Raw genomic sequence first — 16,642 nt, 5'->3', positions numbered from 1 at the left:
CCCACAGTGAGATTAGTGTCTTAACCCTTTCGGCCATGGCGTCCTCGTATGTGGACGTTCTAAATAAATGCTTAACTTAACTCCTCCAGAACAGGCCATGAAGGCCCAACGGTACCGACCGGCCGCCGTGTCATCCTCAGTTCACAGTCGTGACTAGGTGCGGATATGGAGGGGCACGTGGTGAGCACACCACCCTCCCGGCCGTGTGTCAGTTTCCGAGACCGGAGCCGCTACTTCTCAGTCAAGTAGCTCCTCAGTTTGCCTCACAAGGGCTGAGAGCACCCCTCTTGCCAACAGCGCTCGGCCATCCAAGTGCTAGCCCAGCCCGACAGCGCTTAACTTCGGCGATCTGACGGGCACCGATGTTACCACTACCTGAGCCCGCATCTTACCCTGTTAATCGCTCCCGTGAACGGGAACGCGTTATGCAGATCTTGGCGCCTCTCGCGTCCATCTAGGAAAGATAACCTGAAGATGCCTAAATAAGGCGAAACGCGTCGTTGAAAAATAAGAAACTAAAATTGCAACCAAGACTGTTTTTAACTAATAATATTAAGGTATAGCACCATAAAACTATAGATATCGTGAATTCCAATCCTTATCGAAATGCTGCATTTGTGTAATTAATGTATTTCGGTGAGATGAAATCAAATAAAATACTTAGACTTTTCGACATGTACTGCACCCACTTGAACACAATGTCCTCATTTGGGGACGCGTAGTATCCCACCTTGGGGAGCACCTCGGAGTATTTCATACATCTGAAAAATCATTCGAAGGACTGATGTTGTTGTTGTGGTCTTCAGTCCTGAGACTGGTTTGATGCAGCTCTCCATGCTGCTCTATCCTGTGCAAGCTTCTTCATCTCCCAGTACCTACTGCAACCTACATCCTTCTGAATCTGCTTAGTGTATTCATCTGTTGGTCTCCCTCTACGATTTTTACCCTACACGCTGCCCTCCAATACTAAATTGGTGATCCCTCGATGTCTCAAAACATGTCCTACCAACCGGTCCCTTCTTTTTGTCAAGTTGTGCCACAAACTCCTCTTCTGCCCAATTCTATTCAATACCTCCTCATCTACCCATCTAATCTTCAGCATTCTTCTATAGCACCACATTTCGAAAGCTTAAGGACTGGATAGCAAAGCAATTTTTTTTTCAGGAAAAAAGTAATTCGTGACCGAAAGTGTTAATGCATGTGGTGATTACTTCTGAATGGATCCATTGCTTGGTCCCATTGTGGCCACTGTTCAGTTTTCATTTGACTGCCCTCTATACAGTGATGAGCTGTCACATCCACTTGTCAATAAAATGATCTCGTCCTCGAGGGTGCGGCAGTTTGTTTTTACCACACGAACTCCAGACTGAGTAAATACACACATCTGCCCCTACAGGCAGGCGCAGGGGAAGTCGCGGCGCAAGAGGGCGTGCTTCGTGGTGGTCCTTCTCTGTTCCGCTGCTGGTCAGCCGGTGCCTGGTGAACACCGCTGGCACAGAACTCGCCCCGTCCTTGAGCAGCGGAGGCACCATCCGGCTGCCGCCCAGCAATGAAACTGCTGTCGATGAACCGGCAAACTACTCGGAGGAGATAAGCGACGCGGTCTCAGAAGTGAGGCAGATCGTGGCTGCCGAGATGGAGAGCTACCCGTACCCGAATGGGCTGTACGGCGTGGCGGCGAGTTGGCTCGCGGATGTCGCGCCGGAACTCGGAGGCCTACCTGTGAGGAACTTAGTCGTGACGACCTGGAGAACAGGTTCGACCTTCCCGGGGGGAAGTTCTGAACAGTCACCCGGCAACCTTCCTCCATTACGAGCCGCTCCTCGATTACGGAGTCGTTCGCGTCAGAGGAGAGCCGTCGTCGGGTGAAGCTGTGACAACACTGCGGGCCTTGCCCGGCTGTAAGTACACGGGCCTAGCCCACTACCTCGGATACGGGGAACGTGAAGTCGCGCTGTTTGGCTACAATACCCGACTGTGGGAGCGATGTCAGCAGCAGCCGTCACTGTGCCGCATGCCACAGTTCCTCAGCCAGTTCTGTCGGCTCTTCCCGTTTCAGAGCGTGAAGACCGTACGGCTCAAGTTGAGCCTCGCCGAGCGCCTCCTTTCGGACGAGAGTCTGAACGTACGAGTTCTGCTGCTGGTGCGTGACCCTCGCGGCACTTCTCAGTCTCGGAAGCACCTCTCGTGGTGTCGGGCGAGTCCCGACTGCGGTGATGCCCGGATCCTGTGCAGTGACATCGTCGCCGATTACGCATCGGCAAAAGGGTTTGCTGCAAAATACCCCGACCGTTTCAGGGTCGCGCGGTACGAAGATCTTTCAGTGTCGCCTCACAGAAGCCTGAAAGAACTGTTTCACTTCTTTGGTCTGGACTTTCACCCGAATGTACAAAAGTTTATCGCGACACATACGAAAGTAGATGTCAGAGGAGCTTACAACACGTACCGTAATTCCAAATCAGCTGCGTTCCACTAGCGACAAGATCTCTCGCATCAGGAAGTGCGTATCGTACAACGACAGTGCAGGCAAGCCATGGACGCCTGGGGATACGTGGAGGCATTCAACTCCACACATCAGCGTCACTTCAATCCACTCAGGGACTACAAGCTTTCATAGTGATGTTTTGAAATGATGAACTGTTATATTTGTGAGCATTCCGATAGATTTTTATTTGGACAACTTTGTTCTCTGTAATCAGACTACCTGACCCGTCAAAGTCTGTTCCGCCTTAAAGCCAGTAAATAATCAGATTTTAGATGTTAAGTTCAACGTGTCATTAGGAAATGCAAATAAAAAAATAAGTATCTTAATTATTCTTTATTCTTTGTGTTTTTTTGGCGCATAGCTTCCACTCTTCAATTCAGTACCTTGTGATACACGACATTGTTTGTTTTATTACCAGGCGGAAGAACAAACAACGGAGATGGTCTTCCGACCCGTGAACATGCCACATATAACTGACCATGTGAAAAACATGGATATTTCAGATTTAAACCACAGGCTTCTAAGGATTGGCCTTGTGATTTGTTAATGGTCATGGCGAATGCAAGACGGATCGGAAATTGAAGTCTTTTAAACTCAAACGGCATACTGGTTGGGATGATCGTGATCGTCGGAATGAGAACTTCCTCACGTCGCGTAAATAACATTGTTCATCAATTTACTTACCACCAAACGCGTACCGTTGCACTGACTACCAAAAGAATTTATTTCTAAAGCAATTTATGCACTTTGTAAGCGCTGGGGCTCTTGCACTGAGCGTGAGGGAGATTATGTTGAAAAGTGGTACAGCTTTGCACCACTTCTGCACAATGAATAATATTTTTAAAAAATGTAAGATTTTCATTTGACTCACCCTCGTATTACGTGATGAAATGACGACTCGAAACCTGACTCCAGAGTATAACAGTAAGTTCAACACAGATACCATGTCATAATTATAAAACGACCACCAGAAATGTGCCATTTCACATGCTGTTTTCCACCGGCACCAATTTTTGCAGAATGTAGGGAATAGCACCGTAACCTGCAGGACGGCGTGGTTCCAAGCAATATAACATCTCTGACACTGCCTATGTTCTTTTACCCAGTTACTGCAAGGCTGGCATAGCACATGCAGACTCGAGCTAAATCTCTGGCCTCCACTCAACTTTTAAAACAGGCTGAATGATCAACTCACATATTCAGGAAGGTTTACAGAAAGAGAAGTGCGTCAAGAGGTATCTGTGGGTGATGAATAAATAATGCATTATCTTAAACATAACAGAAGAGAGCGAGGTTCATTTTTACGTATTTGTAACTCGTTTGGCGATGCCAAACGCCACATCACATGAAACAGAACTGACAGTACCCTCTCGAGGTCTATTTGGAGACTATCTAGCCAATGTCACCGTCAGTCTACCAGTTGGTCATTTAGGGTCAACTTTCAGTGAAACCACACATTCCGTCAGCAACGGGTTGCAATACACTGAAGAGCCAAACAGACTGTGGTACAGCTATGTAATATCCTGTAGGACCCTACAAGCACGCAGAAGTGCCACAAGAAATGGCTCAAATGGCTCTGAGCATTATGGGACTTAACGTCTGAGGTCATCAGTACCCTAGAACTGAGAATTACATGACCTAACCAACCTAAGGACATCAAACACATCCATGCCCGAAGCAGCATTTGAACCTGTGACCGTAGGGGTTGCACGGTTCCAGACTGAAGTGCCTAGAACTGCTCGGCCACAACAGCCAGTGCCACAACACTACGTGGCTTGGACTTGACTAATGTCTGAAGTAGTGCTGGAGGAGATTGACACCACGAATCCTGCAGGGGCTGTCCATAAATCCATAAGAGTACGAGGGGGTGGAAGTCTCTTCTGAATAGGACGTTGCAAGGCATCCCAGATATGCTGAACAATGTCCATGTCTGGGGAGTTTGGTGGCCAGCAGAAGTGTTTAAACTCAGAAGAGTGTTCATGGAGCCGCTATGTATCAATTGTGGACATGTGAGATGTCTGCATTGTCGTGCTGGAATTACCCACGTCTCTCGAAATGCACAATGGACACGAATGGATGTAGGTGTTAAGACTGGATTGTTGTGTGCGTGTCTCCTGTCAGAGTCGTAAGTATATGCACCAGGGGTCCCATATCACACCAAATGCACACACCCCACACCATTAAGGAACCTCTAACTGCTTGAACACTTCCCTGCTGACATGGGGTTGTCTCCATTCTAGGCGCTACAGTCTGGAACCGAGCGACCGCTACGGTCGCAGGTTTGAATCCTGCCTTGGGCATAGATGTGTGTGATGTCCTTAGGTTGGTTAGGTTTAATTAGTTCTAAGTTCTAGGCGACTGATGACCCCAGAAGTTAAGTCGCATAGTGCTCAGAGCGATTTGAACCATTTGTCTCCATCCCCGTAGACGTACATCTGCTCAATACTATTTGAAGCGAGACTCGTCTGGTCTGGCAACTTGTTTCTAGTCATCAACAGTCCAGTGCCGATGTTGACAGGCGCAGGCGAGGCATGAAGCTTTCTGTCATGGAATCATCGAGGGTATACTATTGAGGCTATAGGAATGGGCCTTCGGTTCTGAAAGCGATATTGATGATTTTCCGTTGAAATTTTTCGCACTCTGACTCTTGTTGATGGCACTGCATCAAAGTCTATAACCATTTGCAAAAGGGTTGCACTTCTGTCACGTTGGACGATTCTCTTCAGTCATTGTTGATCTCCCGTTCTTGCAGGATCTTTTCCTGTCTGGAGCGATATAAGAGATTTGATGTTTTACCGGATTGTTGATATTCACGATACACACATGAAACGGTTGTAGGGGAAACTCCACACTTCATCGCTACCTCGGAGATGCTGTGTCCCATACCTCGTGCGCCGACTGTAATACCACGTACAAACTCACTTAAATCTCGATAACCTGCCATTGTAGCAGCAGTAACCGATCTAACAAGTGTGGCAGACACTTGTTGTCTTATATAGGCGTTGCTGATCGCAGCGCAGTATTCTGCCTGTTTACGTATCTCTGTATTTGAATACGCGTGCCTGTACCAGTTTCTTTGGCGCCTCGGTGTAATACGCTAGCAAGGAGCAGTAGCATAAACTCCTCCACAAGAGCAGCGGCCGTGTTTTGTAGCGGTGTTGACTGGAGCCTCCCCTCTCCCTTGTTGCAGGAACCCCACGTGGTGGCGCCGCCGCACCGCCATGGAGCGCGGGCTGACGCTGGTGGCGACGGTGGCGCTCCTGGCGGCCGTCGCACTCGCCATCTCGCTGGGAGTCCTCGTCGCCAGGCGGCAGCAGCAGTCCGGTATGGCCGCCAAAACAAAAACACAACAAACGTAAACAAAGCTCTCGCTGTGCTTCAGCTGCCACCGCTGCCGCACCTAGCTCTGGATTCTGGCAGGGGACGCCCTGTGCTAGACAGCCTCCGCTTACAGCTGTATATTTCACGAACTCGTTGCCTACTCCTGTATTCCTCTGTGAGAACTGGGCCTTTACACAATCTACGGGAGCTGAGTGGTCAGCACGACGGAATGTCAATGCTAACGGCCCGGGTTTGATTCCCGGCTGGGTCGGAAATATTCTCCGCTCAGGGACTGGGTGTTGTGTTGTCCGTATCATCGTCCTTTCATCCCCATCGACACGCAAGTCGCCGAAGTGGCGTCAACTGGAAAGACTTGCACGAGGCGAACGGTGTACCCGACGGTGGACCCAAGCCAGGCGACATTTCCTTTACTGTGGGACGGGCAAAGTAGACTGCAGTAACAAATGTCGAAGGATACCCCCTGGTATTTTATCGGACCTCATTTTCTCCACCACAGTGCAGCAACAAGTTGTTCGAAATTCCCATGCAAGAATATGAAGCAACGCTGGCCCTATAGCCGTCCATAATTCACAATATGTTGCCAGCTTACGTTTTTGTGTACTAGATTATGCCCCATAAATGTCAGTGTAATTCATGAAACTTCCTGGCAGATTGAAACTGTGTGCCAGACCGAGACTCAAACTCGGGACCTTTGCCTTTCGCGGGCAAGTGCTCTACCAGCTGAGCTACCCAAGCACGACTCACGCCCCGTCCTCACAGCTTTAATTACGCCAGTACCTCGTCCCCTATCTTCCAAACTTTACAGAAGCTCTCCTGCGAACCTTGCAGAACTAGCAGTCCTGGAAGAAAGGATACTGCAGAGACATGGCTTAGCCACAGCCTGGGGGATGTTTCTAGAATGAGATTCTCACTCTACAGCGGAGTGTGCGCTCATATGAAACTTCCCGGCAAATTAAAACTGGTCTGCAGTTCGAGTCTCGGTCAGGCACCCAGTTTTAATCTGCCAGGAAGTTTCATATCAGCGCACATTCCGCTGTAGAGTGAAAATCTCATTCCGGAAATATCCTCATAGGCTGTGGCTAAGCCATGTCTCCGCAGTATCCTTTCTTTCAGGAGTGCTAGTTCTGCAAGATCCGCAGGAGAGCTTCTGTAAAGTTTGGAAAGTAGGAGACGAGGTACTGGTAGAAGTAAAGCTGTGAGGACGGGGCGTGAGTCGTGCTTGGGTAGCTCAGCTGGTAGAGCACTTGCCCGCGAAAGGCAAAGGTCCCGAGTTCGAGTCTCAGTCTGGCAAACAGTTTTAATCTGACAGGAAGTTTCATGAATTTCATTGACATTTATAGGGCACAATCTAGTGCCAAAAACTTGCACTGGCAACATATTGTCAATTACGGACGGGTATAGGGCCAGCGTGGCTCCATATTTCTGTAGGGCAATTCCAACAACTTGTTGCTGCACTATCCCGGGGGAAAATGAGGCGTCTTAAGGGGAAATATTTTCGTTGGAACTTTGGAACCACAGCAAGAGTTTCTTTTTTGTTGGAAATGTGATTCGTCTGTGAAAGTTTTTTAGTTGTATGCCATACGTGTTCGGATTTTTTATTTAGCATCTTAATTGCTGTGTAATTAATGTTTGTTTTATGATATACGTTACTGCATTATTTAATGATTCCAGATATGTTACTGTTCGAGATCTGTTGGAAAAAGGTCCTGAAGATTTGTAATTTCTCGCTAATGGTGCGTTGGAACGAAATGCGGTTCACATCCGTGGACGCGGCTGTATTTAATGTGTAACTGCCGGAAGTTTCATACTTGTGTATCTGTTGGTTATTGTTCACGAGTAGAACGTTCTGTTGCACAGTTTGCGAATTTCGAGACGGCAGGGTTAGAGGAAGAACGCGTCTGCATTAAATTTTGCGTGAAACTCAAGAAAATCTTTACAGAGAGACACTCAAAATGACGCAGGAATCCTACAGTGCTGACCGCTTAAGCCGCACTCGGTGTTACGAATGGTCCACACGGTTTAAAAATGGCCAGACGGAAGTTAAAGACGACTCCCCCCACCCCCTTTTTTCCGTCATTTGTCCAGTTTCCCCCCCACCTTCTCTCGGCTGTGGTATGTCATATTTGTGCCAACTTTTTAGTGCAGTATTTAAGTGAGTGTTCAGTGTTGTGCGTCTTTCCACAGTGTTGCGAACAGAAATCATGCTGTCGCTGGATGTGCATTTTATATCTCTTGCGAACAGAAAGCAGACTGTCGCCGTGTTTTTTAATTCAAAAATGGTTCAAATGGCTCTGAGCGCTATGGGACTTAACATCTTAGGTCATCAGTCCCCTAGAACTTAGAACTACTTAAACCTAACTAACCTAAGGACATCACACAACACCCAACCATCACGAGGCATGAATTTCACAGAAGTATCTCCTCTTTCAGTGTGGTCTCCAGATCCTCTGTGAATTCGAAAATACTACTATCGTGAAATTTCAGAGACAAGTACACGTTCACCCGTAGAGAGCATTTGTCTAGAAAATCTATAGTGGACGCTGAATTCCAGCGTTTCATCAGTGAAACACTGTTCTCAGGTGAATGCCAAATTTAGTTGAGGCTGCAGACCTGTCCCCGCCTCGCGCGGGCGCCACCACCTATCAATGACCGGACGACTTGGCTGGCGCAGCGCTAATAAACTCTGTACACAAACCTCCCTCGTGAATCGGTTCATCTATCAGTGAGAAGCATATCAAAATCCCTAAAGTAGTCCCCGAGATTAGACTTCACTTACAAACCGAAAGAAGCGGCAGGGAAGTTTAATTTATAATATGTAGTGATTGAGAATAAATTTCACAGTGCCTGCAATAATTATCTTTAATTTCTTTTTATTGCGCCATGATCGATTTCGGGGCTACCAGCCGGACGCTCAGTTGTACCCGAGGTGTTTTACGAGGTGCGTTTTCTCGTAGGAACATAGCGGGCATTGTAGAACCTGTGTCCTCGACATCAATCGGGAAGCAATCGCCGACAGCGCAAAAGTCACTTCCTGATAATTTTTGTGGTCAACGGCAAATTTATTCCTGATCTCAGTTTATCATACGACTGCGTTCCATCAACGAATTAAAGTTTAAAAACAGGCAGAATTAGTCGCCACTGGATTGTTTTGCTAGAACAAATATGACATATGAGATTCATTGGAAGAATCCTAAGGAAATGCAATCCGTAAACAAAGGGAGTAGGTTACAGTACGCTTGTTCGCCCACTGCTTGAATACTGCTCAGCAGTGTGGGATCCGTACCAGATAGGGTTGATAGAAGAGATAGAGAAGATCCAACGGAGAGCAGCGCGCTTCGTTACAGGATCATTTAGTGATAGCGAAAGCGTTACGGAGACGATAGATAAACTCCAGTGGAAGACTCTGAAAGAGAGACGCTCAGTAGCTCGTACGGGCTTTTGTTAAAGTTTCGAGAACATACCTTCACCGAGGAGTCAAGCAGTATATTGCTCCCTCCTACGTATATCTCGCGAAGAGACCACGAGGATAAAATCAGAGAGATTAGAGCCCACACAGAAGCATACCGACTATTCTTCTTTTCACGAACAATACGAGATTGGAATAAAAGGGAGTACCGATAGAAGTACTCAGGGTACCCTCCGCCACACACCGTCAGATGGCTTGCGGAGTATGGATGTAGATGTAGATGTAGAGGCAGAGAAAATCCCTGACCCCGCCGGGAATCGAACCCGGGCGTGGGAAGCGAGAACGCTACCGCACGACCACGAGATCGGGGCTGTTTTTTAATTGTCTGTCTATTATTTTTCTGCTTCCTGTGTATTTTATTAGCATCATCAACCCTGTGTTTTATGTTTTAAGTTGAAGAATTTTCTGCCATTTTACCTTTAAGTCACCGATTTTATCGCCAACTGTTATTTTTTATTATTTTCCTCTTTTTAAAACAAATTCTGTAGGCTGGAGAGCGGCATAATAAGCTGCTGCCAGCCCGCCCCCTTCAGGGGGAATCGAAACTCAATAAAGGAAAAATAATATTTAAAGACGACCCTCGCTCAGGACGCCCTTTGACGTCTACCGAGGACACTCGTGTCAGGAACGTGAACGATGTGCGTGGCAATCGAAGACTGTCCGAGAGATTGCAGAAGAATGTAACGTTTCAGTCGGATCATGTCACGAAATCCGGACACAGTCTTCTTGGAATGCATGGTGCTGCCGCCAAGTTCTTCCCACAGCTCATGAGTCAAGAGCAGAAAGATCTTGTGAGGTAACGGGCTAGGTGCGGCGCCCTAGAGATATTGTACAGGGTGTTACAAAAAGGTACGGCCAAACTTTCACGAAACCTTCCTCACAGACATGGAAAGAAAATATGTTACGTGGACATGTGTCCGGAAACGCTTACTTTCTATGTTAGAGCTCATTTTATTACTTCTCTTCAAATCACGTTAATCATGGAATGGAAAGACGCAGCAACAGAACGTACCAGCGTGACTTCAAACATTTTGTTACAGAAAATGTTCAAAATGTCCTCCGTTAGCGAGGATACGTGCATCCACCCTCCGTCACATGGAATCCCTGATGCGTTGATGCAGCCCTGGAGAATGGCGTATTGTATCACAGCCGTCCACAATACGAGCACGGAGAGTCTCTACATCTGGCACCGGGGTTGCGTAGACGAGAGCTTTCAAATGCCCCCATAAATGAAAGTCGAGAGGTTTGAGGTCAGGAGAGCGTGGAGGCCACGGAATTGGTCCGCCTCTACCAATCCGTCGGTCACCGAATCTGTTGTTGAGAGGCGTACGAATACTTCGACTGAAATGTGCAGGAGCTCCATCGTGCATGAACCACATGTTGCGTCGTACTTGTAAAGGCACATGTTCTAGCAGCACAGGTAGAGTATCCCGTATGAAATCGTGATAACGTCCTCCATTGAGCGTAGGTGGACGAAACTAACATGAGCTAACATGGAAATAAGCGTTTCCGGACACATGTCCACATGACATTTTTTCTTTCTTTGTATGTGAGGAATGTTCCCTGAAAGTTTGGCCGTACCTTTTTGTAACACCCTGTATGTTCGGAATTGGGGCAGCCACACGAGACGCTCGTCAAAGGGGGGACCCGGCAGCAGACACGTGGTGGCGAACGTTAGCCGGACCAGCGCGTGTTTTCTCGCTGTTTCGAGGGCGGTGCTTTGTGTCGATGAACGAACTGTCCAAACGTTTCGTTTTGTGCACATCCGTCGACATCTCGTATTTGCAAAAATATAACAACAAATGAACAAAGCATGAATCATCAACGTAAAACGATAGTACAACCAAAATAAACAAAAATATAACTATATTGCAGATAATAACTTATCCTCGTACATCTACTGCATCCGCGGAAGTCCATGTAAGTTGGGTTGCCTGTCTTAAGTGGAGGTTTGATAGAGATAGGAAGGGGGGCGGAGAGAGGGGGGAGAGGGAGGGAGGGAGAGAGAGTAGGTAGGTGGATGATGAAATAAGGCAGCGAAAAGAGAAGCTGTTGATGAAAATATGCGCGTATCGGGTACTTCACTAGAGTGTTGCGTCAGATTTCACACTCGGCTCGAGTATTGGCGATCACATTGAGCGGCTACGTAAGCCGAAACAAGGCCCCGGGAGTAGACAACATTCCATTAGAACTACTGACGGCCTTGGGAGAGCCAGTCCTGACAAAACTCTACCATCTGGCGAGCAAGATGTATGACACAGGCGAAATACTCTCAGACTTCCAGAAGAATATAATAATTCCAATCCCAAAGAAAGCAGGTGTTGACAGATGTGAAAATCACCGCCTGCCGCGGTGGTCTAGCGGTTCTAGGCGCTCAGTCCGGAACCGCGCGACTGCTATTGTCGCAGGTTCGAATCCTGCCTCGGGCATGGATGTGTGTGATGTCCTTAGGTTAGTTAGGTTTAACTAGTTCTAAGCTCTAGGGGACTAATGACCTCAGAAGTTGAATCCCATAGTGCTCAGAGCCCCTTTTTTTTTTTTTTTTTTTTTTTTTTTTTTTTTTTTTTTTTTTTTGAAATCACCGAAATAATCAGTTTAATAAGTCACGGCTTCAGAATACTAACGCGAATTCTTTACAGACGAATGGAAAAACTGGTAGAAGCCGACCTCGGGGAAGATCAGTTTAGATTCCGTAGAAATATTGGAACACGTGAGGCAATACTGACCCTACGACTTATCTTTGAAGAAAGATTAAGGAAAGTCAAACGTATGTTTCTAGCATTTGTAGACTTAGAGAAAGCTTTTGACAATGTTGACTGGAATACTCTCTTTCAAATTCTGAAGGTGGCAGTGGTAAAGTACAGAGAGCGAAAGGCTATTTACAATTTGTACAGAAACCAGATGGCAATTCTAAGAGTCGAGGGGCATGAAAGGGAAGCAGCGGTTGGGACGGGAGTGAGAGAGGGTTGTAGCATCTCACCGATGTTATTCAATCTTTATATTGAGCAAGCAGTAAAGGAAACTAAAGAAAAGTTCGGAGTAGCTATTAAAATCGACGGAGAAGAAATAAAAACTTTGAGGTCCGCCGATGACATTGTAATTCTGTCACAGACAGCAAAGGACTTGGAAGAGCAGTTGAACCGAATGGACAGAGTCTTGAAAGGAGGATATAAGATGAACATCAACAAAAGGAAAACAAGGATAATGGAATGTAGTCAAATTAAGTCAGGTGATGCTGAGGTAATTAGATTAGGAAATGAGACACTTAAAGTAGTAAAGGTGTTTTGCTATTTGGAGAGCAAAATAACTGATGATGGTCGAAGTAGAGAAGATACAAAATGTAGACTGGCAATGGCAAGAAAAGCGTTTCTGAAGAAGAGAAATTTGTTAACAAATAGTATAGATTTAAGTGTCAGAAAGTCGTTTCTGAAAGTATTTGTATGGAATGTAGCCATTTATGGAAGTGAAACATGGACAATAAATAGTTTGGACAGGAACAGAATAGAAGCTTTCGAAATGTGGTGCTACAGAAGAATGCTGAAGATTAGATAGGTAGATCACATAACTATTGAATAGAATTGGGGAGAAGATGAGTTTGTGGCACAACTTGACAAGAAGAAGGGATCGGTTGGTAGGACATGTTCTGAGACATCGAGGGATCACCAATTAAGTATTGGAGGGCAGCGTGGAGGGTGAAAATCGTCGAGGGAGACCAAGAGATGAATACACTAAGCAGATTCAGAAGGATGTAGGTTGCAGTAGGTACTGGGAGATGAAGAAGCTTGCACATGATAGAGTAGCATGGAGTACTGCATCAAACCAGTCTCAGGACTGAAGACCACAACAACAACACGTATACTCGTTCAGGTCATGGATAGGACAGAGAGAGAGAGAGAGAGCGGAAGCGAGAATAATAAATCAGGAAGGAGAAACCGAAAAAGCTTTTTATATATAAAAAAAACTTTACACATGTCCATTACTTAACTAAACCGCTGTATCAGTTTGTACACTGAACTGTAATTCCGGTTGGTACGCTCTTGGAGGACACAGGTAGGACAGAGAGAGGGAGAGAGCGGGCCGGAGAGAGAAATCGTTCACCGCAGACGTCCCCACGGCTCATGCTTGGAACTGAAGCGACGGCCGTAGAAACCGCAGAGCTGTTGCAACAGGGGGGCACCGCTGCAGCTGCTGCCGCAACTAATCACCACGTGACAGTCTAGAAGTGAGGCTGTGGCGGAACGCGTATTGCCGGGCAACAATACAAACCGCGGTTCGTTTTGCTGACTGCGAGGGACGGTTGGCGGAAGAAGAAGAAGAAAAAAGGAAAACATAATTTGTTCATTTCAAAATCCGCTGCTGTTGCAGACGTATTTGCCGCCAAAGCCGTGGTCTGAGGTTTCTCCGCTTTTAGCACAGGTTGCTGAGCCAACGGGTTTCTCTGGCAGCTTCGTTGAATTAGAGCGCCTGTAATCAAGAAAGAGTGACCTATGATAATGTACACTATGCGATCAAAAGTATCCGGACATCCCCAAAAACATACGTTTGTCATAATAGGTGCGTTGTGCTGCCACCTACTGCCAGGTACTCCATACCAGCGACCTCGATAGTCATTGAACATCGTGAGAGAGTAGAATGGGGCGCTCCGCGGAACTCACGGACTTCGAATGTGGTCAGGTGACTGGGTGTCACTTGTGTCATACGCCTGTGCGCGAGCTTTCCACGCTCCTAAACATCCTTAGGTCCACTGTCTCCGGTGTGATAGTGAAGTGGAGACGAGAAGGGACACGTACAGCACAAAAGCGTACACGCCGACCTCGTCTATTGACTGACAGAAATCAATCCTACATTTGGATCGGACCTCCTTGTCTCTTTCGCAGAAACGTGTGCAGTATACTGCAGCATCCATTTTCAATAAGCCACCATAAGCATTCAAAAATCTTGGTAGTAATCCACGTCCATTCATATGGAAACAGAAGAGTTTCCCCATGGGTCACTCCTTCTATTCTGTCGAGGAGTTCCTTGAGAAGTTAAGCTGGCTTCTGTGTTATACACTCCTGGAAATTGAAATAAGAACACCGTGAATTCATTGTCCCAGGAAGAGGAAACTTTATTGACACATTACTGGGGTCAGATACATCACATGATCACACTGACAGAACCACAGGCACATAGACACAGGCAACAGAGCATGCAAAATGTCGGCACTAGTACAGTGTATATCCACCTTTCGCAGCAATGCAGGCTGCTATTCTCCCATGGAGACGATCGTAGAGATGCTGGATGTAGTCCTGTGGAATGGCTCGCCATGCCAATTCCACGTGGCGCCTCACTTGGACCAGCGTTCGTGCTGGACGTGCAGACCGCGTGAGACGACGCTTCATCCAGTCCCAAACATGCTCAATGGGGGACAGATCCGGAGATCTTGCTGGCCAGAGTAGTTGACTTACACCTTCTAGAGCACGTTGGGTGGCACGGGATACATGCGGACGTGCATTGTCCTGTTGGAACAGCAAGTTCCCTTGCCGGTCTAGGAATGGTAGAACGATGGGTTCGATGACTGTTTGGATGTACTGTGCAGTATTCAGTGTCCCCTCGACGATCACCAGAGGCGTACGGCCAGTGTAGGAGATCGCTCCCCACACCGTGATGCCGGGTGTTGGCCCTGTGTGCCTCGGTCGTATGCAGTCCTGATTGTGGCGCTCACCTGCACGGCGCCAAACACGCATACGACCATCATTGGCACCGAGGCAGAAGCGACTCTCATCGCTGAAGACGACACGTCTCCATTCGTCCCTCCATTCACGCCTGTCGCGACACCACTGGAGGCGGGCTGCACGATGTTGGGGCGTGAGCGGAAGACGGCCTAACGGTGTGCGGGACCGTAGCCCAGCTTCATGGAGACGTTTGCGAACGGTCCTCGCCGATACCCCAGGAGCAACAGTGTCCCTAATTTGCTGGGAAGTGGCGGTGCGGTCCCCTACGGCACTGCGTAGGATCCTACGGTCTTGGCGTGCATCCGTGCGTCGCTGCGGTCCGGTCCCAGGTCGACGGGCACGTGCACCTTCCGCCGACCACTGGCGGCAACATCGATGTACTGTGGAGACCTCACGCCCCACGTGTTGAGCAATTCGGCGGTACGTCCACCCGGCCTCCCGCATGCCCACTATACGCCCTCGCTCAAAGTCCGTCAACTGCACATACGGTTCACGTCCACGCTGTCGCGGCATGCTACCAGTGTTAAAGACTGCGATGGAGCTCCGTATGCCACGGCAAACTGGCTGACACTGACGGCGGCGGTGCACAAATGCTGCGCAGCTAGCGCCATTCGACGGCCAACACCGCGGTTCCCGGTGTGTCCGCTGTGCCGTGCGTGTGATCATTGCTTGTACAGCCCTCTCACAGTTTCCGGAGCAAGTATGGTGGGTCTGACACACCGGTGTCAATTTGTTCTTTTTTACATTTCCAGGAGTGTATTATTGATTGCGTTTACATAAACTTATCGCCTGTTTTTTTGGGTCCATAAACATTTTATTTTATCTATTTTTGCTGTTACGTTGTAATTTCATGTACTGACACGTTCCATGACTTTGGAGATTTGGTCGTCAATTTGGTACTGTAAAGTAAAAAAATAAATAAGAAATTAATTCCTATTCCAGAAAAGACAGGTACTGTCAGTTGTGAATATGACGGACCAGTCTTTTGTATTTCTCAGGGCCTGGAGCGTCCTAGATATAGTGTAAAGATGTTTTAGGTATCTTAAACCCGGACGTTGTTTTTTGAAGCTTTATTCAAGAGTTGTACAGTTAGGCGATTAGCTTATTTCAGGTGTGTGTTGCGCATTCGTAACACTGGGTGTGGCTTAATCGCTCATCACGATAGGGTTCCTGGCATCATTTGGTGTGTCTCTGTAAAGGTAATCTTGAATTTCACGCAAAATTTAATGCAAGCCCGTTGCTCCTCTGACCTTACCATGTCGAAATTCGCAAACTGCGCGACACGATGTTCTACTCAATGCAGAACTGAACAATAACTAAGTGACAGACAACTATCAAACTTCTGGCAGTTGCACATTAAAAAGAGGCGTGTGCAAGGATGCGAACCGCATTTCGCTCCAATACAGCACTGGCGCAAAATTACGAGGGGCGTTCGAAAAGTCCCTACAAAAATAAAAACTACTCCGTGTTTGGGGTAAACCTTTTTTATTTTTCGACATAGTCTCCTTTTAGACTTACACACTTTGTCCAACGCTGTTCTAATTTGTTGATCCCTTCCGAATAATAGGAATTATCCAAGTCTGCAAAATAGGTATTTGTTGCTGCAATCACCTCCTCGTTGGAATAAAATCTTTG

At 47.3% G+C, this 16,642-nt stretch overlaps 1 protein-coding gene across 13 annotated transcripts in view; it reads left to right on the top strand.

Moving 5' to 3' along the window:
• The window catches only part of LOC126294996 (neprilysin-2-like), a 485,741-nt gene that overhangs the window by 346,680 nt on the left and 122,419 nt on the right, over positions 1-16,642 (top strand). For all 13 annotated transcript variants that reach the window (XM_049987246.1, XM_049987245.1, XM_049987243.1 and 10 more), the window contains one exon: positions 5,676-5,809. In XM_049987246.1, coding sequence (XP_049843203.1) covers positions 5,676-5,809 — 134 coding nt within the window. The remainder of the gene's footprint in view (positions 1-5,675; positions 5,810-16,642) is intronic.

Source organism: Schistocerca gregaria, chromosome 11 (assembly GCF_023897955.1).
Source record: "Schistocerca gregaria isolate iqSchGreg1 chromosome 11, iqSchGreg1.2, whole genome shotgun sequence".
Lineage (NCBI taxonomy): Eukaryota > Metazoa > Arthropoda > Insecta > Orthoptera > Acrididae > Schistocerca > Schistocerca gregaria.
The sequence above is the reverse complement of the archived record's forward strand: the minus strand, read 5'-3'. Positions and strand labels throughout refer to the sequence as shown.